Here is a 26,148-nt window from a genome sequence, read left to right as displayed (position 1 = left end):
GTGCAGGTTCAGGTTGCATTTTGAATATTCATAAACAGTCCTATTTGGTGTAGGTCACAGACTAATTAAAAAAGGTGCTTACCTGTTCAACTGTCTTGCTATGCCAAAGTCCCCGAGTTTTGCTACCTTTCCATTATTGCTAAGAAAAATGTTCTGCAAATAAAAGCAAAACTTGTATGTGAAAAGAAAACATGGCAGAGCTTCTTAAGCATCTTTTTTACAAGACAAAATCACCCCCTTTCTGATACTAATTTTACTACCTCTGCTTTTACATCTCTGTGTAAAATCTTCTGGTCATGAATATGCTTCAAGCCCAAGGAGATCTGCACAAACCAACTCAGAATCTGCAGTGAAAGTTAAAGGGAACAGATACCTATAAATTCGTGTGACTCTAATGTCCAATTACAACAACAAAATCTAAAATATGTAGAGCATATGCAATGTAAAATGTAAAAATTAATACTTTTAAAATTAATGTCATAGACTTTTCCTTTCCTTTTTTAGTGCTATCACAAAACTAAATGAAAACAGATACTGGCTCTACTTCCCTTATCCCCATTAAGTTTTCACTGACTGTGACAGGACAAGTACTTGAACAGGGACTGAAGAATCACATCAAAGGACACTAAGAATACTAGACCTTTATTTAGAAATGAGTGAGTTCAGATAACAACTGAGACAGAACTGGGAGGTGCTTCTTAATCCTCAGTGGTGGAAGTCAAACCACCCAGGTATAATATTAGTACTCATACTGAATGTGGTCCAGAAAAAAACAGAAAAAAAGAGTGAAGGACTGAAATGTGGTGAAATGCAGGTATGAAAAAAACTGCATAATAAGTAAGCACACGGGTTTATCCTTGACCCAGTACAGCTCTTAAGCATATATTTAACTTCAACTATACATGTGTTTTATTGAATAAGGACTTTTGGACTCAATTCAGAAACAAAAATACAATGTGTTTACATGCTTCTCTATTTAGGAAAACTGATGGCCATGAAAGACTGTGATTCAAGTAATAATCTTCTACTTAGTTAATGCTTCACATTAAGCAGATGATTTCCTGAATAGGGCTGATGCCATAAATGATACTTTCTTAGGCATACATTTGAAAATATAGATATTGTAACATGATGTTACACTGGGCGATTTTCTTTCCTTTCTTGACTGGCAGATGTATCTTTATATGTTCTATATATATTTATATATTTACATGTTCTGTAATCCATTCTTCTGTCTGTACTTCCTTTCAATTTCTTTGGATATGTATTATTCTGTCTCATTGTCAAGGGGTTTTGTATGTCAGTTCTCTCTTTTGTGTTTTCATGATATGTGGTTTTGTCCTCTATTTGCTCTCATGTTATCTCCACCTCTAGTATGGCTCCCAATAGGATCTTAAAATTCATTATTATTGAACCAGTAATTCACTTCCAACTAACTTCTACACTAAGGAGTTCTTCTTTTACTAAAACAAACAAACAAAAAAGTCACAACGCTTCTTTTTTCCCCCACTCTTATGCTCTAGAGTATATTTCCACTAACAGGTTTGATACTACCTGTCTAGTTTGTAGGTAAATTTTCATTGTACATGCAAAAGTAGAAGACTATGCAGGATTAAATAACCTCAGAGCTCATTACACTAAGTCCAATATGTAAGAGAAAATTTCCTTCAGAAAGCTTAAGAGTTAGTAAAAAAAGATGAGTAAGTAAGGAATAGTGGGAAATTCTGTTTCTGTGAATTGCAGTACTTATCTTACCTATTTACAAAATAAAATGTAAGTGAAGATGGTTCAAATGCAATCAGATGTATGGGCTTGTTTCTCTGTGCTGGTTTAACTATTTAAATGGCATCAGAGAAATCTTGACCCAAATGAAAAGAATGAGAGATTTACCACTGATTTCAATATAAAGCAGGATATGTCATGATGCAAATAGCATAAAATGAAGAATTTATATGTAATATATCACCCAATAATTCTAAAATATCATTTAAAAGAAAGTATGGCTTAGTAGGTGTACTACTAATACGAAGAAAAAGTACATCCACAATGGAAGCAGCAGTGGGAGGGAGGGTGGATAAAAACGACATCAAAATACTGCTAATGAATTAATTTAAGGTCTCACAGCAGTGTGAAACGCAAACTCTAAACTCCCATTAAAATTACCGAAGTTTCTTTAAAACATTCAATAATTTTAATAGGCCAGAAAAGAAACAGTAGCTAGTACCGGACAATTCAAACCATATGTTTTACATGATACGTTCTTTCCTCTAAATATATCTTCTTTCACCTGGTCCTCATCAAAGAGCACTCCATGCTGCATATTTATCCGCTTCATTAAGTCTCCACCATCACAGTATTCCATCACAATATATAGCTTGTTCTTTTCTGAAAGGAAAAGTATAATTTTTCCTTTATTCCTTTATTACTCGTTAATACAGCAATAAATTCTGTTTATTCTATACAGTCCTTCTTTCAAAAGGGAGTAGTTAAACCTCTACCTATGCCTCCATTTCAAAGAGTAATCAAGAAAAAATGGACACTTCCAGTGAAACCTGATGCAAAACTAAGATGTGAAAATATATTTAAATGGAGATTCACAAAAATCTTAAATACATGAGAAAATCCTCAAAAGACCACACTGATAGAAAGACAAATGTTCTTACAGGCAGTGCTTAGTAGAATGCATCACAGCTGAGGTTGTTCCCCAATAATTACCAAATATACAGTTAGGCTTAGGGAAAAGGTTAAAAGGAGACAGCGTCCAAACAGCAGAAATAAACAGCAGGGGCCACTTAGTATGGAAACTCACCCTATTGTTACCTCTCTGGGGTCCAGAAGACTACCAGATTTATGTGTCCCTTAAAACATTTACAGTCCTGATCACAGAAAACAATTTGAACACAAGCTGTAACTATAGCATTCATTACATAAGGCATTGCTTATGACAGATGTCAGCAGGAAAAATAAATATTGGGATTTAGCTTTATGGAGAACTGACTTCCTTCTCTCTCTTTCAGTCCTGAAGAATTCTGTATCCTTGAGTGATACCTCAAAACATGGCTCACAACAAAAGACCAACAGGGCCTGTTTCTTGCTATACTCAAAAGCTCTCTTCTTCCATTGAACCTCCTAGAAAAGTCTCATTAAACTCTGGACTTCTATTGAAGATCAAGACTAAAGTCCAACTTAAGCAATGCAGACACGCCAGGATCTAGCATTCATGCCACAATACCTTAGGTCCCGCCCACACGTATGGAGAGGGCAAGTGATGACTGAATTTGATTCCTTACGTTCATTTTGAGGAACTGGGACATGTTCCCACTGGTGAGTAAGGGGCTGGGGACAGGCTTAATGTTGGACAATATTAACAAGGTAAGTTTGGCTGCCTATAATCACAAATAAAAGAAAAATGTTTAAAAGTAAACCTTGCAAAGAAGCATAGAAGGTTACAATATTTGCATGCTTCATCTTGGCCAGAAGAATAACTTCTTTCTCAGAGGCTTCTTTTTCTTTCACAGGCATCTACAAGGAATGAAGTAACTATATGCTAGCAATAACATATTTAACTCTTTTACAAAATAGTTACATTGTTTTCAAACCAGTCCCACAAATACAAAAAGACTGTGTACCAAGGGGATGCAGAAATATTATAAAATAAGATGTAAAATAGCGATTTGCAGTGCTTGCTTGGAAATATATCAGAATATTACCAAAGTTAGAACAACTTATGATATTCTACAAACAGGCAAATGTACACCTTTAAACTTTTTACACAAATGCTATTGCTAAGCTACCTGATGAATAGTTAAACTCTAAAGTTAGACTTCCCTTAAGTATTAAAAAAATAAGGGTCTAGATGATTCTTTATTCCTAATATAGGTGATCTCAAAAGAATGAAGCAAAAAGAAAAAAAGTCCTTCATTTTACAGTGTTGTTAGTTCTTGCAACTTTTCGGACAAACTCTTTGCCCTGTTACATTAAATGGAAAACTTCTATTTGGTTCATTGTGATCACACTTTCATCGACATTACTTCTAAAAAATTCATGTCTCTAAGTACCCATCCATTAGAACATTCTCTTGTATTTATAGAAAGTTTCTTACCCTCACTCTTACAAAATAACTTTGAAATGTAATCCTCAAAGATTCAGAAGTCAGAAAATGAATGAAACACACTTTACCATATAAAATAATTCTTATGACTTCAAGGTAGTAATTTTCTGTATCCAGCTTCTGGTTTTTGAATGAGTGGGATCCACAACAATATTTTATTAACTTCCATTTTTCTATTTTGCATACATCAAAATCTAAGATTAGAAATGCATCATTTTTATTGGTTATGAGCATAAAGATAAATTATTTTTTTAATTTAGCTGTCATTACCAGCATATCAATTTTTCTGGGTTTGCAACTGGAAGTTATACAGCTCTTTCTAGAACAGTTGTATAAAAAATCATTCAAATTTATTATAATTTTCTAATATATTAGAAATTCACTAGTGTGGCCCAGAATAGCAAAGGACCTGTCAAAAGCATGCAGGCACTCACTGAAATTGACCGTTGAAATCCCTTTATTGAAATCACAGGGAGTTTAATTGCCTGGCGTTCTGGAACTAGATATAGGAATGGTATTCCTCTAATACCAGAGCTAGTGACCCGAACCTGCCTCTGTACTCAACAAAGAGCACTTTTGTGGGCCGATTCAGCTCATTCTAAAACAGAAGTCTAAAATACACATGATCAACAGCTTCCTAAAAATACGTATTTCTCTTGTTCTCCCAGAAAGCAAGTCTAGCCAAACAGCTCAGATGCTGACAGCAACAGAATGGAAATTTAAAATTAGATGAGATGAATCCAACTGCCATAAACAGAAGGGAGAACTGAAAAGACTCCATTGTGAATTACTCATGTCTGAAAATATGGATGAGAGGGAAAAAAAGGAAATGAAAAAGCTTAAGGAAATGTATGACAAAATTGTGATCTGTTATTTCAGCGGCAAAAGTTTCATCGTAGTTGAATCATCTGCTATAAAATTTGAATTAGGTAGTGTCACACATTTTAAGTAGAGAGAAGTTTTGAAAAGAACAAAAATGCAGTAAAAAGTAAAGACTTAATGTCAAAATACCTGTTTTGTCTATGATTGCAAAATCACTAAATTAGCAAAGCATACAGTCTTTGGAAAGTTTAACTCTATATAATCAAGATGGAACTCTAAAGGAGACAAAACATAACCCAAGTTCATACCCTAGCTAAATGCAAGTAGCACAGTCAGGTAAATAGCTACCATTACCATCCAGGTTTTGCTGGTTTACCTTAGTTAAGTCGACCTCTTTGATAACACACTGCTCATTATCCAGTTTTCCCTTTGCCAGGAATATTTTGCCAAAAGATCCTTCTCCAATTTTTTTAATGATTTCATATTTATCCATGGTGTCTTCGTCTTAAAGCAGTGGCTAAAACAAAAAGGTCCCCAAATGAATATTGCATGTAGTCAATGCTGTAACATCTGAGTTTGCACTACTGAAACGGACACTACCTTTTAAGACTGTCATTTTCGTCACATTTTTGTTACCTTTTATCACGTTTTTATTTCTGATGTTGATTATTCCTGAAAATGCCACCTCCTGGAAGTCTGCAATTTATTGCTGATCTACACTTTGAACAAGCAGCAAGTTTATGAGTGTGTCATAAAGTGTGAAGCTTAGTCTTAGCACACCATGAGGTTAAAACAGTAGAAAGTGCTATGTAAGACCATGATATGATTTTGCAAAGTCTGGCTCATTGTTTCCTGAAGTTAACAATACTGCAGAATTGTTCTTTTAATGGAAAAAAATAAAATTATAATCTATTTCATGTTGATTTAGTTTCAACTAACGTGACCTAATGTTGGCAGCAAAATGGAAAGCCGCTGCATTTTGCGGGAGCCCACTGCCAAGAGCCGTCGGGCATCAGCAGCCGTCTGGAAGCCCCTGGCAGAAACGGTAATGTCACCGGGTACTTGCAGCGTATCCATAAGCAACCTTGCACACATAAATATGAGCAGCCGGTATAAACCTGTTCTTATTCGTTGGCCTGAGCTGTAGGAAGGGAGATTCGCTAAGTTACTGCCAGGCTTTCCCCCCAGGCAGGCCAGGCAAGCCGTGTAGCTGCCCCGGGAGCCGGGGGGGGGGGGCTCGGTGCTGGCAGCTCCCGAGGCGCTGGGTGACCCCCAGGCACTCACGGTTCGGGCGCTCGGGGCAGCGCCAGCTGCTGCTCGCAGCCGCTACCGGGAAGGTGCCACACCGGGCGGCCGGGCTCGCACAGGCGTGAGGGGCTGCCCCGGGACGGGGGTGCGCTGCCCCCGCACCCCCGGCTGCCCTCGGCCCGCGGCACCGCCAGGCCCCTCACCGCCCTGGGCCTTGCCCCTGCGGGCACCCCGATGGAAGCGGGGCGCCGGGGAGGCGCGGCCGGCAGGGCCAGGCCTCGGGCAGGGCGGCGGGGCTCGACGGCCACCACACGCCGCGGGGGACCACCTCGCAGCAGGGCCGACACAGAGCCACGCGTGGCGGTCCGCAGCCTCCCGCCCGGGCGCTGGGGCAGGCGCCTCTGGCGGCCCGGGTGCCCCTCCGCTGGCCGCGCTGGGGGTGGCTCCCCGCCGCCCTCCTCTCCCCGGCCGTGCCGCCGTCGCCATGGCGCCGGGCGGGCAGCCCTTACCGGGGCCTCCCGCGACTGCGGCCCGGCCCGCCGCCGGGGGACGCGGTACCTGCGAGCGCTCCGCCGCTCCGGAGCCGCCGAGGGCCAGAGGAGGAGGAGCCCCCGCGGCGGAGGTGTGGCGGCAGCGCCCGCGGCCAGCCCCGGGGCGGTGGGGCCCCGCCGGGAGCAGCGGGAGCATTAGTCCCCTCAGCCAGACCGCGCCTTCCCCCCGCGACGAGCGGCTGTAACGGGGTTGGGGCGGCCCGAAGGAAGATCTCGGCTGCCGCAAGGTCTGGCACCCGCGGCGGAGTCACGTACCCGCCCACGGGCAGCGCGGCAGGTGCGCTGTGAAAGGTCGCCGTACCAGATCCACAGATCTCCTACAGCTTTGCTGGTGTGTTATTCTCTAACAGTATCTATTACGTGGACACAGACTGGAACAGCTTCCCCAGAACTCTGCTGAGAGTGTTTCTGCTCTCCCCTGCTGTGCTTCTCTCGAGAAACTATCCAGTATGCAGCAGCCAGCACAGAGCACAAACCCCACACGGCCAATAATGCTTTCTGCAGCAGGACTGTGTCTCCTCATCAAAATTGGAAAAGTCATCCTTATTTACCAACAATTAGCCTCCTTCCACACATGCAATGGCATATATAAAAATCTCGACTGAAGTCATTAAGGTAACAGCTCAGCCTCAAAGAGTTTTCACAGGATTTATAATTGCATGATCTCAAGGCTCAGATATGTAGCATAGCTAAATGTTTTCCGTAATATGCCCTTCAGACAAGATCAGTTATTCCTACTATGTACATATCGGGTTTGCATGGCGAGGCGGCGGGGGCTACAGGGCAGCTTCTGTGAGAAGATGCCAGAAGCTTCTCCCTTGTCCCACAGAGCCAGTGCCAGCCGGTTCCGAGATGGACCCACCGCTGGCCAAGGCCGAGCCCATCAGCGATGGTGGTAGCCCCTCTGGGATAGCGTATTAAGAAGAAGGGGAAAACTGCAACTGAGGCCAAAGAGAGGAGTGAGAATACATGAAAGAAACAGCCCTGCAGACACCCCCCCACAGGTCAGTGCAGGAGGGGCAGGAGGTGCTCCAGGCGCTGGAGCAGATTCCCCTGCAGCCCATGCTGAAGACCACGGTGAGGCAGCCTGTGCCCCTGCAGCCTGTGGAGGTCCATGGTGGAGCAGGCGGGTGCCCGAGGGAGGCTGTGACCCGTGGGCAGCCCACGCCGGAGCAGCTCCTGGCAGGGCCTGTGGCCCCGCGGGGAGAGGAGCCCGGGCTGGGGCAGGTTTGCTGGCGGGGCTGGGGGCCCCGGGGGGACCCGGGCTGGAGCCGGCTGTGCCTGAAGGACGGCGCCCGTGGGGGGACCCGGCTGGGGCAGGATGTGAGGACTGCAGCCCGTGGGAAGGACCCACGCTGGAGAAATTCACAGAAGACTGTCTTCCGTGGGAGGGACCCCACTCTGGAGCAGGGGAAGAGTGTGAGGAGTTCTCCTCTGAGGAAGAAGGAGTGGCAGAGACAACATGTGATGAACTGACCGCAGCCCCATTCCCTGTCCCTCCGTGCTGCTGTAGGAGGAGAAGGTAGAGAAAATCATGAGTAAAGTTAAGCCCAGGAAGAAGGGAGGAGTGGGGAGAAGGTGTTTTAAGATTTGGTTTTATTTCTCATTATCTCAATCTAATATTGATTGGTAATAAATAAAACTAATTTCCCCAAGTCATGTCTGTTCTGCCCGTGATGCTACTGGATGAGTGATCTCTCCTTGTCCTTTTCTGGACCCGTGAGCCTTTTGTTATATTTTCTCTCCCCTGCGCAGCTGAGGAGGGGAGTGACAGAGCAGCTTTGGTGGGCACCTGGTATCCAGCCAGGGTCAACCCACCACAATGTAATATTTCTGTATGTGGTCAGGGATTAAAACTTTACACATTCTCATAGTGTTACACCATCTCTTTGAAACATGACAAGGAGGCAATCTGAACAATGCTATTAGTGCTAATGCTTTTGACTAAACATTTCTGCAAAGCTATTACCAACTCAAAATACATTTAATATCTAGGCTTATTTAGTTATTTGAAAGTGTTCCAGCTAAAAAAGTTTGTCATGCATTTTCCACCCTTCATTTTGTGATGCAGAAAACATGCCCACTCAGATTTTTTTGACTGAAATAATTTTATTAATAACTGCAACTATTAACAACAATAACTTGGATTATAAATACTGGCAAGCCTAACCTCAGTTATTGTAGGTAAATTCAAGTTTTCAGTCACTGTGTTTCAGTATCATTTTCAGTTCTGACACCCAGTCTGGGTCATCTTCCTCAAAGTCCCTAAAAATAGATTTCAGAATGTTATTTTGCAAAACAAAATACAAATTTATAAACCTGTATTTGCTTTCCCCCCCCAAAAATTACCCTACAACTAGGAACAATTATGTTAAAAATATCAACATGAGAGACTTATTTCCTGAAGCATGGTGATTAAGGACCCAACAGATGTTCTCTTTTGAATTTACCCAAATAAGTTTTATCAAAAGCAAAAGCAAATGCATCTAGGAGACTGCAAATGTGTTGATATTAATAGCTGGCAGCTGAACTGCGGTAATACATGCCTAAGAAGTTTATCTCCAAGTGCCACAGAAATAAACAATGACATAAATTGAGATTCTGAGAACCCAAGAACCCCCCCAAATCATACACGCATCTGTAAAATACAGTATTTCTGTTCAGAGTGTGTTGATGTACACTCTGCTCTTTCAAAGCCAGAAGTAGGTCACCAACATTAAAAAGTTTCTACAAACATGTCTCAGTAATAAGGTACCAAAGTGATTTTATTGCACTGTGCATGAAAGAGTACACACATACAGCAAACATACTGCTAGGCAAGTGGTTTTGCCACTGGTTATGATTCCAAGGTCAGAGTGCAAAGATGTTTCATGCAAGAAGGTTTTGCACTTTCCTGTGGATCTAATTGCATCTTGTGCTTTCATTTTTGCAAAGTCATCAGCAAATTATTAGCAATCTGCTAATAACAAGCAACTTGTTTAATCTCAACATCATCGATAACCATAAATATAGCAAAGAAAACCTGTAAGATATCAAATACCATCAAATGTTAGTATCATTATGTAGGAGAGGGATGGATTTAGATGCTGAGAAAAATACTGATTTTTCTCAGAGGAATGTCTTTTTGGAAGAATCACTTTGAGGAACCAAAGAAAACAAAAATGTAAGGATGTCATTTGGACATACGTGTCATCGTCATCGGATCTAGGCTCCAGTCTCTCAGAATCTATGACAATAGCTTCATGTTCACCGTCTACTTCATCAGATGCTTCAGTTTCATCAGAAAGTGGACCTTTTAATATATTTTCAGAAGCTTTTGAAACACAAAAATGAAAAAGTTAGAAAATGTTACCAAAATACTTTAATTTTCAAAATAAAATTATTAAGAATATGAATATGATATAGTCTTTCTAATTTGCCTGCGGTTCTTAGCAGATCCCAGTACAAGCTGTTACCTATTCTAAGTGGGGAGATAATAGTGCAGCTGATGTGCAGAACAAGTATTTACGACTGTGGCTGTGCACATCTATAGATGACAGTTATGTTTAGCTGTGCCATCTTACCATCCTGTCATCAAGATAAGGCACTACTGATTTTGTGAAGGTGGGTTTACCTGATGGGGCTACTGTGTATTTTATTGCACCTCCCTAACACATACACCAGGCTGCTTAGCAGGATGGGGAACATAGGGCTCTACAGTGGCTGCATTTTTGCCACAACCTCATTCAGCTATTGAGCTGCAAGTGAAAGTCCATCATAAAGAGATGTAGTAGAGATGTACAGTCACTTGTGAATTCTAAACCTGGCTTTTTGTGAGCCCACGTTTCATCTGGTAAATAAAAAACCTGAAATAGCCTGTTGGGACATGAATTCAAATGCACAATCTCTATACATAGGGGCTATGCATGTAAAAAAAAAACCCAACAGTCTTTATTAATAAACCTGTTTGCAAAAATGTTTGCTCACAAACTGGGGATTTACCTGGTTTATAAATTGTGTATGTTTTAAATGCTAAGCTGACATCTGCGTTACTGAGAATGTCCATCAGGGTCTGAGGAGTTTCCTTGTTCCACTGCTTACGTGGCTTGTTTTCACTGTAGTTTATAACGCAGCCACCTAGGTATAAAATCATTAATAAATACTACTTACATAAAATCGCATTAGCAGCATTGATTACAAAGACCATATTCAAAAGAGAAATACAGGAAGAAAAGAGTCTAGATGTTTCTGTCTGCAGCACCGCTGACCTCTCAACACACTGAGGCTGACATTACCAACATTAAGAGGAAAGAAAATGTCAGAAGGCCACAGTGGAACCTTCTGCTATCAGGGAGTGCCTTTTAATAGCAGAACACCTGAATACATGCATTCTTCTGTCCTCTTCCCTTGCCCTGCATATAATTATCATGTAACGTTCCTACCACAGCTTGGGAATTTTCTAACTACTCATATCTTGATTATTTATTTCAATAGCATCTATTCACATTTACTTAGAATACGTATCCATAATCACATAAAACAATTATAGTAATTGCATACAGTGTAGGGCATTTCAAAACCGAAACATTTTTCAGGAGAAACCCTATGTTATGTGTTCTAATTAAAAGCTGTTGATGTGGAAGCAAAATCTCTGCCTCACATCTGAAGTATATCATTAATAGTTCTTGTCATTGGCATTATCTGTATGTTAAATGACAACAGAAGTAGTGGTATGGATGTTATATGCTCCTAATGAAAGACAGGCAGCGGCATTCTGCATCAGATTAATTCCTCAGTGTTACCCCCACAAATGGTATACTAAGAGGAGGGTTGATAGGACAATTTCTTAGCAATGATTGTAATTCTAGGGTTGCTAATGTTATCTGTGGCTTTCTTGCTCTTTGCAGTCCTCTTGTCACACAAGACCACTAAGAAATTCTCTTCAGCACAGTGGACTTGTTGAGTGTTTGTTACTAAATATTTTAAAATTATTTTGACATCATTTTAAATATGCCCTGTAAAGTTTTGGCTTTTAAAATCTGTAAAGAATCACTGATATTACTTGAATTAAACCCATATTTAATTAAATCTTACTTTTAGCCTCTTCCGATGTAAAACTGGAGGAAAGCAAGGATGCATTTTCCAGGATATCCACTACAGTATTGGATATCTTCTTTTCCCATTGCCTCCTGTGGGGATGTGACACATCAGTAATTCCTGGGAGGACATCAGAAGTTTCTACTGCAATTGCAACAACAACAAAAAAAGGATGATAAACAGTATCTAACTTCATTCTCTGTCCATGCAAATTCGTACTAAGCATACAGCACTTCGCTGACAGTGGTATCTGATTCTATGGGCACAAATCCGAACTTGGTAAGAGTTCACCATACATTTACTCTACACCAAATGTTTTCAGTCATTTTCTAATCCTTTGGCCAAGATTGTTTTTTTTAAAATTTTTCTTTTAGATCTCAGATAAGCAGTAAGAATCAATATAATCACAGAAGTAACAGTGGCATGGTTTTCTATAGGTGCAGACTTGTATGCTCTACCTGTTTAAACAGCTGGATCGCTGACATTTAGATATCACCACACAGAGGGAAATGCATCAGTCTTAAAACTGTACAACTTACCCTTTTCATTGGACTTCCTTTGTTCCTTTATGCCTTCACTCAAATCCTTAGTAGTATTTTTCCTTTCTAAGGGGCTATGCTTGCTACTTTCATCTTTACTTCGCTTTAAAAGAATAAAGACTGTATTAATCATTATCCTTGTTGTCAAGAAAAACAAAGCCATAACATTAACATGGCATTATTTGAGTTTTGCTGTAAAATGGGTGGTCTAAAGGTCTGAAAATGAATCTACTGACACCATGAAGCCAATTGCAATTGCACTGTATGTATTACTGCACTGCATTTCACACTGCATGCCATTTTTTGACATGTTTCAAGTTACACATATGTAGTTACTTGATGCAGTTTGCAGTTGGTTTTTTTTACATTTAAGAACAGCAGCAATATAAAGACAAATGAGTCATACTCCCAGGGAAAGGAAGATGCACCCGAATATTAAGCTTCTCAGACTGACAGGTTTATCAAAAGAAAAAAAAGAAGTGCTACTGGCAACATGTTTTGAAAAATATACTCAACAAGGCTGCACTAGGCTGTGCTGTAATGTACCCATGGATGACTTCTTGGCCACCTGTGACTTAATTCTCCTCACCTGAAATCTCACATGGGCCCTAAAACCTACTGAAGATTATGTCCAGATTAGACCATTTTCACAGCAGCGTGTTCAAAATGTGCCCCTAAAGCAAAGAAAATGCATCAATTTTTGCAGTATCCCAAAACTTAGAAAAATAGGAGAGGGTTTTTTTGGGGGCACAGGGTTTGACAGGGCTATAACGAAATCCTCTTTGAAACTAAACTAATGGGAAGCATAAAAATGTTACATGGGAAATGCACAGGAAAACTCTGTAATTTGAACACAGACGACAGCTGACCTAGTAGGCTGATCTATGATTCAGCATACTAATAAATTTCCATATGAACTTTTCTGTAATACAGAACATTCTAAATTACTAAAATACAAATATTATACGTATATTTGAATACTTACCCTATTTTCTTTCTTATTATTTGAGCTTCCAGCAGCCATGACATTACCTGATACATTAAGGAACAGATTCAAGAGTTAATGCCTTTAGCAAGCATTTGTGGTACAGTGGTATTCTAGAGGTATGACAGCAACAGCACTGAACCAAGCAATGAAAATTATGTGAAAGCTTCTTCACAATTCAGTCAACGTAGCTCATTCTCAACAGGGAGTCCCTCTACTATTGAGTTCCAAATGTGTACAAATTTTGGTGTAACTAAATTTATGCACAAGAAAAAATCCAACATTCTCTCTAAAAATTAAATAATGAAAATAACTTGCTTCACTGTGTTCTGGGAAAGAAAGCACCATCATATTTAACATATATGCAACAGCTGAAAGGTTTAACTATTTTAAAATTGAAAAGTTTAATTCTAACACAAATCTTAAGACCTACAATGTATGCATTGCAGCTTTGCACTGTACTTCTCATGTGGGAATATAATTTATGCCTTTCAAGCATTCTTCCATATAGATTCAATAATATTAGATTTTGAAATAATTAAAAGTGGATTTGAACATATAATACTGTTTCTAGCTGTGTTTAAGATCTTACAATTCCTAGCCATTTTATAATTTCTTACATAAATAAAAATGTTGCTGACTTACCCTTTGGCCTTGCTGCATTGCCTTCAAGTTTCTTGGTTTCCTTTAATACCTGGTCAAATTCATTTGCCATCTGGAATATGTATGAAGAGATGCAAATATTGTACCATTTTAAACTTTCTTAAATTACAGTATATGCTATTTGTTAAAAATAAACTCGCTATATAAAAGCATTGTAATGGATAACAGCTAACAATATTTAATTTTAGCAGCATCACGTCAATATTCAACTTTTATTTTCAAAACAAACCCTTCTAAAAACTGTTTTCTGAGAAGTCTACAGCTCTATTTATGGCTTTTAGAGTAGGACCTACACAACACTACTTTTCATATTGTGATACACTAACAAACTACAAAAGAAACTGATTTAGTATCTAAAATGTACATACTGTTGCTTAAATCTAGAGATAAAGAATATATCGTACCTCAGAAGGCAAACAATTTTTTATAAGTTTGGTTAGGGAACCTCTTGCAAGAATAGTACTGGCTGATGGACGATTCTGGGGATTTCTCTTAAACATCTGTTTTATTAAATAATGAAGTTCATAGGAATAATGAGATGGTAGTGGATTATAGGACCCTTTGCATATCTTAAGGATGAGCTGTTTCCAGCTGTTGGCTTGAAACTGCATTAAAAACAAACAAACATTAGAGCATGGAGCTTAAGCATAAGGTAGAAAAAAGCTGATACAATTTAAGACCAACCTTAACACCTATTACATAAAAATGCTTGGTATGTATTTATGTAGGCTGCCTATTACCATACTGATTTGGAACACAGTCTGACAGTTTCAGGGCTGTTTCAGAGGTGGGGAATGATGACCCTGAGTCAATACATCAGTAGCTTTACATTTTGTAGGGCTATTACATAGGCTTTTGATTATGTTAACATTGACAGAAATTTGCTGAGAATGAAAATGTCATAGTTTGCATACAAAGTTTGTCTAAAACCAGAGCATAACAGACATTGCAAACTAACCTGTACAACTGGAAACCAGGCGGGAGTTACTCCAATAAATTTAGGATTGTTCAAATTTTATTTTAATAGGAATATGGCATTGAGGAAATTTGGATCATCTTGGTGTGCTTTACTTTGTATACTTGAGATCAGAAGCAAACTGCAAGAATGAAACTGTCAGCCAGGAAAGATGCAGACTTTGATTAAAAAAGAATAATCATCAAAAGTAGCCTGTAAAGGTACAAATTTCCGCTTGCAAATCTACATGAAAAGGCTGAAGTTTTTACTTTCCTCAGCTAACTGTTAACCCGTCTTCAGTCAGGAATTACTGCTTCCAAGTACAAGTCATTGGTCAACTGCAGTATCAGCAGGGACAGCTATAACTATGGATGGCAACAGCCTGAGAGAAAACAGCTGAGAACTTCTATCTCCATGAAGAAAGTTTTCTTGTGGCACACCCCACTGGCTTGGCTGCAGAGTGCCAAGCATCCGTGGTGTGCGGCATCCTTTTATATCACCTCTGATAGATTATGCAAGAACACGTGACCATCACATAAAACCAGACACATAATGTTTCACTGCTGCTGAAAAGGGAAAAATACTTCAGTCCTTGGTATCTTAGCTCTGAGCACTTCCTGAATAGCTATGACACTGCCAACATCTTGCCACAGACCTACTTAGGTCAACACACATCTATGCACAGACTCCTTTATCACTCAGTTACGTACAGTGTAAAATAAACTCTTGCACTGCTAGTAGTTGCAGCTGTAGAGAATCTTTTGCTGATACACAGGATTTCATGGGATAGGATTAGCTCAATGAAAGGAAACTGATGATTAAAAACACTAAGATGAAATAACCTTAAGTTAGGATGGTCTCATTGTCTTGCAAAACACCCTGATAAGGGCTCTCATGTTAGCCATGTGTCTGTATATAGAAGCCAGAGGAAGTTATCAAATAAGAAGCATAGCATCAACACTGTAAAAGACAGCGTCCCAGAAATAACAGAAAGGCAGAACCATCCATCAAGGCTCCCACTGTCCCAATAGCAGGATACTGCTTGGACAGTGACTTATTTGATTTGAAAAATAAGCAAACAGATATATCACTGATGCAAGGTACAAAACTGCTTATAGCTCACTACATTTTGCTATACTTGCACACAATATATTCTCACTAGCAAAGATTTTGAGTGTCCTTGCCTCCACCTTCTGTGATCATCCCGATCTTGTAAAACACAGTGCTCATTGCAATACCCCTGCAGATATCTGGAACCAGTCTGGCAGCTGCTAGACTCCTTAATAAGCCCCATATCACCTCACTGATATTGAGGAAAATTAACCAAGAAAGAAAAAAAGAATTGCTTTCTAACAGTGTAGAAAATGGAGTGTTTTACAGAAGGGTCCAATAGGTCCCAAGAGCTGCTGAAAAACAGATGTAGTGGAAGAGGGGTGGGAAGGGTGGAGCAATACTTCCCTCTTTCAGAAGCAGCAAGCAAACATGTCAGTCAAATATATAATTGACCGTGAATCCACCAAACTAAACCTAACTGCTAATTAAGTTTTAAGGAATTCCAAACCTTTTTTTGATAGCAATAAAACTATACTTACCGGATGTCTAAGAGTGCATAGCTCATACAGAATACATCCCAGAGACCATATATCACTGTAGGTATAGAGAAAGATGAGAAATTTTGAGCCAAAAATTACAATTTAATATCCTGCCTAGAAAAAATGAAATTAATATGTGTACATAACTGAATTGAATAAACTAAAAAGAAATGTAAGCAACCATAAAAACCAATACAATTATGGGTTTAACCTCTCCAGTGGAAATTATCTTATTTTATCCTACCCAGATGTAAAAAAGGATGACTATCATACAGTGGTAGTTGGCTTTTTATTCCTAGAATACCTCTTCAATGATTTGATGCAAAAATATTTATCCTTCCACACTTGACAGCCTTTGTATACCTTGGCCCTTAACATAAGAAGGCAGGCACACAATCCTAATCCTGAGAGCTGGAATTCTGGCCTTGTCATTAAGAGTTCTCCTGAGAAAAAAACCATTGTCTTCCACCAAAAGTGCCACCTGCACAAGAAGCAACTGATGCCTTTCTTGCAAGAGGAGCAGAAAAAAACTTAAGTGCTAGAAGGTTTCTTCCCTCCTCTGGAAAATAAATCACTTGGTTCAGGTACAAGTAGGGTCACAGAACACATCTAGGGGAGGGAATGTAAAGTGATTTAGGATTTTGGGAGTCTAGGAGGAAGACATAAACACCATACTATCAAGATGCTCTCAGAAGTTCTTGCATAAAGACCAGAACAACTGGGCTGTATAAATCTAAGTCATCAGTCCTGTAGCCATTATCCCTTCATTATCAGGACTGGCAAGGAGAGCTTAAAAAAATATGACCAGCCAAAAAAGCAAGACCAGCAAAAAAGACACAAACACATAAATATATATATGTGTGCGTGCACACATACATACGTGTGTATGTTTGTATGTATATATTTACTCTCCCAAACACAGAGAGAGGTCTGCACACCAGTTTTCAAACTTGTAAGACTAAAGACACTGTACTCTTAGTTACCCAAGTAAGGAAGAATTTATGCCTTTTCATCTTAAAAAACCTGTAATTACCTCTTTCTAAATATTCTTCAGCTCAATATCTTCTCTAAACCAAATATGGATAAGCCACAAAACCACAATGAGTCAACAATAAAAAGACATACATCAGTCAGGCATTATTTGTGACCACTGAAAACACTAATACCTTTTGTTGTTGTATGGCATATTTTCCCATATTTCTGGAGGAACATAATAAGGAGTTCCCACATATGTGCAAGCATATGACACCGGACTATTGAAATGACAAAGAAGAAATGCCAGATGAAAAGTAATTATTTAACAACTCTGTACTATTTATCAGTGGTAAAATAAAACTTTACACCACTGAGATCAGTGGAGATATCCACATACTGTGCAAGAAGGCGTGCAGATCCAAAATCTCCTAATTTGACTTTTCCATTTTGAGTGAGGAAGATGTTCTGCATTTCAAGAGCATAGATTAACACAGTTAAACATTATTCTAGGAAACATTTCTGCAGTTTGTATATACAAAAAAGTGACTATCACTTCTGATATTTTATCCTTATATTTCCTTTTCCTTGCTTCTCCTAACATTTCCACCAAAAGAAAAAAAAAAAAAGTTAAGAACTATGTTTAAAGGGACATAGAAAGGTTATATGGGCCTAAAGCTCCAGCATCAGGAACAGAGAAGAATCAGAGTTTAGAAATGCCTTATCTCTATGCTGTACTCGAATCACTAAGGTCACACTTTCTTCTGAATGTGTCTCTTTCTGCTAGGAAAGAGTAACAAAGAAAAAGTGAGAGGCAAGTTATTTACAAACTGCATATTTCATACACATTTTCTACATCTATTATTGATTTAAATTATATGCAGTTTGTCACAAGCAATTGGTGCAGTGTGGACATGAACGGTACAGGTATACTTAGATGATGTTTACACTCACAATATTATGTCATTCCATACACTCCACAATTTCATTTACTTAATGTTCTTAAGCCTAAATGAAAAACACAGCGTGCAGCAGTAACAGGAAATTGTGAAAGAGGGATTTGAACTTTTGCATGCAGAAGAGTTTATTAATGGCAACAAAACTTGCTCTTGGATTTGTTCACCTTGGATTTGATATCCCTGTGCAACACACGTTTATCATGAATGTGCTTCACACCCAGGCACATCTGCACAAACCAATGAAGGATCTGAAAAGAGTAAGAGTTATAACAGCTCAATGCTGCAAATAATGAATGCTTTACTAATAGATAAAAAAACATTAAGAAAAAAAAGCATGTTCAGAATACTTGGCAGTTAAAAGTAACTGTAGCATAATGGCCCCCAGTTAGCATGAAAGACTTGAGTTCTTCAAGATAAAGTATATTTTAACATGGCAGAAGAAATGTTTACTACCTGTGTCTAGAAAACTAATAATACATAACAATAATGAAGATAGGGAGTCACTACATGGCACTTTACCTGACGGTCATTTTATAAGCAAGTGAATTACAATTTTATAGTAAATTAGCAAATTAAAAAAATCCACACTGAGATAACATACTGTTTCTAAAAGGAAATGTATTCTTTTTAAAAGTACAAAATAAAGTTCTTGGAGATGTATGGCCAACCTAAATATTATATTAGGGGAGGATACTGGTCTTTTCATTTTGATTAAGATGATGCTTCTAACTGTGGCAGGAAGCAGTTTTCAATCACTACAATGCCACTTTGGACCTTCTCCTAAGTAATATTATATCCTATCTGATAAAAGAAGTTAATGCCTGCTGAATGGTTCAAACATTTAACTGATACATAAAATGCAAGTATTTAGTCTCCTGGCTAGTTTCATTTATCTTACCAGAATGCTTTATTTACTTCCCATTTGCAATACCTCTTCCCATGCTTGAAATTATCGCTGAATTTTGTGTTAAATCCTTACTTAATTGCATAAATTTATGCATGCAAACCCAACTCTGTTTTTTCACACTGCCTGCACAATTCTCAGATATAGACAGCAATTTGTCTTTTATTCCTTTCAGTCCAGCTGTTCTGCTGGAAACTATCAAATCAAAAATGTTTCTATAAGTGTCCTTGTTTCATTTAAGGTGTTCGTATATCTGTAATTTGTGTTATGCAATGCAGCATGCTTCAGTTTACATGAAAAAGGATTCCTAGGTCCTTGGTTCAAAACAATGTCTTACCTTTTCTTCAGGGAACAAATTTCCTCTTTGGTGTTTTATCTTTTGCATTAGATCTCCATCATCACAATATTCCATCACTATATACAGATGTCCACCAGCTAAATTTTAGGTAATTTAAGAATAATTAGTATTTTCGTTAGCGGAGTAAGTATGTTATTTTTACTATAAAGCTCTGACTACATGCTATGTATTAAATATTACAATAAACATGTACTTTGTTTATAACGTATTATAAACAACAATAAAAGTAATCTTGATCTCTTGAGAGTATGCAACTATAAACAAAGGTATTTTAAGTTTTTATATTTACCTTCAAATGATTCTTTATAGGCAACGATATTTGGATGTTTCATTTTAGCCAAAAGCACTGCTTCCTTCCTAGAGTTCTCTACATCAGATGAAGACCGAAAATGTAAGTATGCTCATATAAATGTCACACTTAACAAATTTTCATACATACAGATGATGCACCTCACTTTCCAAAAGGAAAGCATTTTTAAGAATTGTTCTTCAGTTATTTTAATAAGACATTCATAAACTTGAAAACCCCATCATTTTTTAATCTATGGCTTATTACTAGCTGAAGACTTCTTCATTTTGGGGGAGGTGTTTTGTTTCTTATTAATTTGAGAGGATATTTTGCTACTTTATTTAATTACTTTTTATGTTTTGAAAATGCAGAACTATGTAACAAAGCAGCACAAAGACTTTGGAACAGCTGACAGTCTGTACTTCATGAACTCAGTATAAAGCCAAGTGCCCAGGTATTAACTGAGCTTCAGCCTCAATAAAGCCAGTGCCTCTCATTTTGTGATTATTTTTTTTTGCTTAGCTAAGTGCAGAGAAGGTAACCTGAATAACTGATTACCAGCAATAATATGAGGCTAATTTCCTCATTAGGTGTTGCAGGTGATGTCTATCCAGTGAAATCAATGGGAATGCAGCCAAGGGCATCAGCAAAACAGGGGTTTCATTCTAAGTGTCTTCCTATGTGCTACACTTCCCAAAATGTAGTCACATGCTTTCTGAAACAGATCAGATTTTGCTACCTCACTTATTATCAACATTGATTCAGACATAGTTACATAGTAGCCATACCATACACCTGTCTAATACACAAAACTCTCAGCAAAAATGTTCAGGATTTCAAAAATATATCCAGAATTATATTGGTTTGGGTTTTGGTTTTTTTTTTAAAGTGGTGGGTGATGTGATGTATGTGTTACACTTACCATGGGAAGTCTTATTTCCTTCATTGCATACTTCTGGTCACTGATTCTATGATGAACTAGGAGAGCTCGGCCAAAGGATCCCTCTCCTAGTATTTTCAACACTTTGTATTCTTCCATGCTTTACAAGCCTAGGTCCAACACACTTCTCTTCAAACACTCACTTTCACAGGATGGTCTTCTAAACTTTATCATGACCTTGATTCATTCTTTTGAAATTTGTTGTTAATATAATCTGCATGAGGAAAAAAAACCAACCCAGCAAAATAATGAGTGATAAATGTGGGTACCTACAACCATTCAGCATTATCACAAATACGATTCATAGAATCATAGAATGATTTGGGTTGGAAGGAACATGAAAGATCATCTAGTTCCAGCCCCCCTGCCATGGGCAGGGACACCTTCCACTAGACCAGGCTGCTCAAAGCCCCATCCAGCCTGGCCTTGAGCACTGCCAGGGATGGGGCATCCACAGCTTCTCTGGGCAACCTGTGCCAGTGCCTCACCACCCTCACAGGAAAAATAATATCTAGTCTAAATCTACCCTCTTTCAGTTTAAAACCATTACCCCTTGTCCTATCACTGTAGGCCCTACTAAAAAGTCTGTCCCATCTTTCTTATAGGCCCTCTTTAAATTCTGAAAGGCCACTTGTAAGGTCTCTCCAGAGCCTTCTCTTCTCCAGGCTGAACAACTCCAACTCTCAGCCTGTCTTCATAGGAGAGGTGCTCCAGCCCTCTGATCATCTTCATGGCCCTCCTCTGCACTCTGCACTCACTGCAGGTCCATGTCCTTCTTATGCTGGGGGCTCCAGAGCTGAACACAGTAGTGCAGGTGGGGTCTCACAAAAGCCAAGCAGAGGTGGAGAACCACCTCCTTCAACCTGCTGGCCATGCTTCTTTTGATGCAGCCCAAGATTCAGTTGGCTTTCTGGGCTGCAAGCACACATCATTGGGCTATGCTGAGCTTTTCAGCCACTAGCACCCCCAAGTCCTTCTCCTCAGGGCTGCTTTCAATCCATTCTCAGCCTAGCCTGTGTTGATACTGGAGGTTTCCCTGACCCACATGCAGGACCTTGCACTTGGCCTTGTTGAAATTCATGAGGTTCACACAGGCCCACCCCCTTAAGCCTGTAAAGGTCCCTCTGGATGGCATCCTTTCTGTCCAGCATGTTGACTGCACCACACAGCTTAGCATCATCAGCAAACTTGTTGAGGGTGAACTTGATTCCATTGTCCATGTCACTGACAAAGATGTTGAAGATCACCGGTCCCAATACAGACCCCTGAGGAACGCCACTCATCATCAGTCTCCACTTGGACATCAAGCCATTACAACTCTTTGACATGTCCATCCAGCCAATTCCTCATCCATTAAGTGGTCTACCCCTCAAATCCACACCTCTCCAGTTTAGAGAGAAGGATGCCATGCAGGACAGTGTCAAAAGCTTTGCACATGTCCAGGTAGATGACATCAGTTGCTCTTCCCTCACTTGTCAGTCCTGTAACCCCATCATAGAAGGCCACCAAATTTGTCAGGCACGATTTGCCCTTAGTGAAGCCATGTTGGCTGTCACCAACCACCTCCTTATTTTCCATGTGCCTTAGCCAGGAGGATCTGCTCCATGATCTTGTGGGCCCAGAGGTGAGACTGACTTCCCTGTAGCTTCCTGGGTCTTTTTTTCCCTTTTTAAAAATGGGGGTTACATGTCCCCTTTTCCAGACTACACTGCCGCGACTTCTCAAACATGATGGAAGGCTTAGCCACTTCATCCACCCGTTCCCTCAGGACCTATGGACTTGTGCACCTTCAGGTTCCTTAGACGGTCTTGAACCTGATCATCTCCTACAGTGGGCAGTTCTTCATTCTCCCAGTTCCTGCCGTTACCTTCTGCAATTTGGGCAGTAAGGCTGGAGCACTTGCCAGTGAAGACTGAGGCAAAAAAGTAACTGAGTACCCCAGCCTTCTCCATGTCCTGGGTAACCAGGTCTCCTGTTTCCTTCCGGAAAGGGCCCATGTTTTCCCTAGTTTTCCTTTTATTACTAATGTATCTACAGAAGCTTTTCTTGTTGTCCCTGATGTCCCCAGCCAGTTGTAATTCTATTACGGCTTTAGTCTTCCTAACCACTGCTACTGTGATTTTGCTGAAAATGAGGCCTTCAGAAAGTTCACCTTGAAGTATCATACAGCATATCTCTGCATTTTTAAATTTTGAATGCTAAAGCCTACAACTCAGCATCTTCTTTTTGCTACCTTCATTTCTGCAAGTTGTTTCATAATGCTAAACAAAACTCGCAGGCAAATAATATAAACAATAAGCTTCAAGCTTCCAGTGACATTTCTCATCTAAAACAGCACAAGAAGGATCAAACCGGAAAAATTTACCAGTGTTTACGTGCAAAAACCTCAAGGACTGGCTGAAAGAATAGGGATACAGGCAGGAATAGGAATATAATATTTCAGTTGGAAGGGACCTGCAACTGATAGAAAGCTTAGAAATAACTAGATTAATAGGATACGGAAAACTTAGAATAATTAAAATTCTCATTATATGTACAAAGAGGAGCTTCACAGTGTGACTTTGCAAATTAAGCGAGGAGTACAGCTTTGCAAATCAGGCCCGGTCCTGGGGCCCTTTGTACTAATAAGGTGGACCTGGGATGCTCTGTGTGCCAAAAAGAAGACACCGGTATGCGAACATCCTTGAGATAGGAAAACTGGACCTGTCCTGTTTTATGGTCTGGAAGAAACTCAAGACACGACTGAGTCTGCATGAAAAGTGAAGGTGAAAAGTTCAGAGTGAGGGAGACTGCTAAGCCTTCATCCCCAATGACCCCCACGACCCCCAGCAAGGAGATAGTGCACAAGCGCAAATGGGAGGAAACTTATGTTAATGACTTCTCGGTAGACTAATTATCCTAACCCAACCTATTCTCGGGCATCTATTGAATATGTATGAATGTATATTTTAAATCACACATGCACAAAGAAGTCAGGGCAGCAGGTGCTTTTGGAATTATCCACCCTGATGCCCACCAGTGAATTAAACATACCTGCCTTATAATCTATCCTGAGTTATAAAGTTTAATTCTGCATGTCACAACAATCATCTAGTCCAACTGCCTGACCACTTTAGGGCTGACCAAAAGTTAAAACATTAAGGGTACTGTCCAAATGCCTCTTAGATGCTGACAGGCTTGGTGCACCAAGAAAGTCTGTTCTAGTGTTTGAACGCCCTCTCAGCAAAGAAATGCTTCCTAATGCCCAGCCTAAACCTCCCCTGTCACAGCTTTGAACTATTCCCACATGTCCTATCGCTGGATTTACAGACTTTATACTTTCTTCACAGTGTTTGTGCTTTTAAGGTATTGATAGTTCAGACATTGCTTTATGTATATACCTATGCACACGCGGTGTTTTAATGGGCCGATGAGTTGTTTTCAGCAGACATCTTAGAGCTTAATTGTTTCTGAAAGGGTAAAAACGTCGGTTCACTTGGAGGCTGAAAAATAAACACGCTGATTAACTTCCCCTGAAAACACTGCAAGCACTTAAGCGATGACGGAGAACAGTGTTTTTTTCAGGGGAAAGGGGAAGCCGTGCACTTCACGTTAACTGCAGTTACACCTCCTAGCTACGGCTCCCTCACACTGAGGAGGGAAAGCTCCAGCCCGCCCCCGAGCCCCTCAATCCCACCGGGCCCTCAACCCGAGGCGCGGAGGCGATACTCACCTCAGATGGCCGCGGAAACCGTCGGAGCCTTCCCCTGGTGAAAAGCACTGGGCCGGGCTTGGCCCTTCCTCCGTAGCCCAGCCAAGACGAGCCGGAGGCGGGAATGGCGCCGCCTCAGAGGACGGGCGGGAAAGGGGGAGCGGGCGGGGCGCGGCGCCGCGTGTGGCTGTGGCGGCCAGTCGTTCTGAACATGCTAACGGGGCTTATAGCGGGGGTTTATTAACAATAAACAGCACCCCACACACACCACACCTTTGGTAGAAAGTCCTGTTAATATTTAAAATCTCTTTGGACTCCACTTTGCACAAAAGCCAGGGTACAAATCACCTGTTAATAGATTGACGATGGGTTTCTCCACTGTAGTGAGAGATTTAATTCGTGCCAGAGCTTATCGCTAGCAACTGAAATAAGCAAGGCCTTTGGCCACATGAATTGTAGTTCAGCCTTGTATTTTCTCTGTGGAAATGTAACTGGCAGGTAAGGAAGCATAAGAAAAACTTTAACTACAAGAACAAAAAACAAGGAAACGTCTCAAGACAGAAAAAAAAACTTGTAAAGCTGCTTGCAAAACGTAAGTCTTGTGCACTTCTATCGGCAGGATGATTTCCACCATTTTGTTTTCCATGCTAGAAAAAGTATTTTCACTTCACAGACTTCCAGGTTAAAAAAAAAATAAAAATAAATCACCCTGAGCCTGACTGTACACAGTCACTGCCCATGGCAGAGCAGAACTGGCACAATACAGATGCTCTGGTCAGCACATAAGCCACAAAATGCAGCAGAGTTAAATCCTCCACAAGGAGAACCAGAGGTGCCTGCCTAGACCATGTCCTGATCAAGACGTGGTGAATCCTGTTGCTCCCCATAGTACTACAAATGGATGCTTGGTCTTAACCGTCCTGATCACTGATGAGTATCTGAAGAAAATGTAGTGCAATAGTACACTTTAAGTTTGGTTTCTTGTTAGATGCAAAGAGCATATCCCTTCTGCAAACAGAAGATTCTAGCTAGCCATAAGGACCAAGGTCTCTTCAACACTGAAATATGTTCAGCTAAGGTTTAAGTTACAGTTACAGTTATGTAAACTGCATACCGAAGATATGGAAATGTGATAAACTGTGAACTGTTTGTTCATCAAAGTTTGTAAGAACAATGGAAATTTACATGGAATATGCAAAGGTCAGCCACAAGTATTCAGTCAGGAAGGGTTACGGAAAGAAACTTGAGAAGGAAGGAGGGGATGGGGCTCATGAACACCAGGAGTCCATGATGTGAGTTAGACAAAGAGCCTTCATCCCCACGACCACCAGGAATCCAAGGAAGGCAGAAAACGACCCCCTAGCAACAAGCAGCGCAGACGCAGAGGCCACCACTATCACCGGAGGACGAAGGGTATAAAACCAGTGACTTTCGGGAAGAGAGTGCACGCCCTTGGTGGAGCAGGAGACTCCCCGGCCGCCCAGCACTGTTTT

General features: G+C 40.2%; 2 protein-coding genes across 10 annotated transcripts in view; both read right to left on the bottom strand.

Moving 5' to 3' along the window:
- The window catches only part of NEK5 (NIMA related kinase 5), a 30,655-nt gene extending 22,442 nt beyond the window's left edge, over positions 1 to 8,213 (bottom strand). The window contains exons 1-6 of one of the 3 annotated variants that reach the window (XM_040584035.1): positions 8,087 to 8,213; positions 5,310 to 5,450; positions 3,426 to 3,522; positions 2,288 to 2,385; positions 261 to 344; positions 83 to 153 (exon numbers count right to left, since the gene is read on the bottom strand). In XM_040584035.1, the coding sequence (XP_040439969.1) occupies positions 83 to 153; positions 261 to 344; positions 2,288 to 2,385; positions 3,426 to 3,522; positions 5,310 to 5,426 (467 nt within the window). In that variant the 5' untranslated portion in view covers positions 5,427 to 5,450; positions 8,087 to 8,213. Of the gene's footprint in view, positions 1 to 82; positions 154 to 260; positions 345 to 2,287; positions 2,386 to 3,425; positions 3,523 to 5,309; positions 5,451 to 6,690; positions 6,812 to 8,086 lie in introns of those variants that run through there. The other 2 variants (XM_040584037.1, XM_040584036.1) reach the window with 2 other exon arrangements.
- Positions 8,214 to 8,218: 5 nt separating this feature from the next.
- NEK3 (NIMA related kinase 3) lies at positions 8,219 to 24,798 on the bottom strand. 7 transcript variants are annotated; one of them, XM_040584039.1, is made up of 17 exons: positions 24,677 to 24,798; positions 20,947 to 21,178; positions 20,025 to 20,118; positions 19,715 to 19,812; positions 18,638 to 18,721; positions 17,915 to 17,982; positions 17,709 to 17,795; positions 16,543 to 16,597; positions 14,400 to 14,600; positions 13,978 to 14,047; positions 13,333 to 13,379; positions 12,348 to 12,450; positions 11,806 to 11,952; positions 10,714 to 10,848; positions 9,919 to 10,045; positions 8,903 to 8,997; positions 8,219 to 8,239 (listed from the first exon to the last, which is right to left on the bottom strand). In XM_040584039.1, the coding sequence occupies exons 2-16, from the start codon at positions 21,061 to 21,063 to the stop codon at positions 8,931 to 8,933; spliced, it is 1,500 nt and encodes a 499-aa protein (XP_040439973.1). In that variant the 5' UTR covers positions 21,064 to 21,178; positions 24,677 to 24,798; the 3' UTR covers positions 8,219 to 8,239; positions 8,903 to 8,930. The 7 variants fall into 7 exon arrangements, with proteins under 7 accessions (XP_040439973.1, XP_040439972.1, XP_040439975.1 ...); XM_040584038.1 differs by lacking the exon at positions 8,219 to 8,239 and having other exon boundaries at positions 8,822 to 8,997; XM_040584041.1 differs by lacking the exon at positions 8,219 to 8,239 and having other exon boundaries at positions 8,822 to 8,997; positions 14,400 to 14,495.
- Between the last annotated feature and the right edge of the window lie 1,350 nt (positions 24,799 to 26,148).

The sequence above is a fragment of the Falco naumanni genome, chromosome 2 (genome assembly GCF_017639655.2).
Source record: "Falco naumanni isolate bFalNau1 chromosome 2, bFalNau1.pat, whole genome shotgun sequence".
NCBI lineage: Eukaryota > Metazoa > Chordata > Aves > Falconiformes > Falconidae > Falco > Falco naumanni.
Note: the sequence above shows the minus strand (reverse complement) of the source record. Positions and strands in the feature narration are given on the sequence as shown.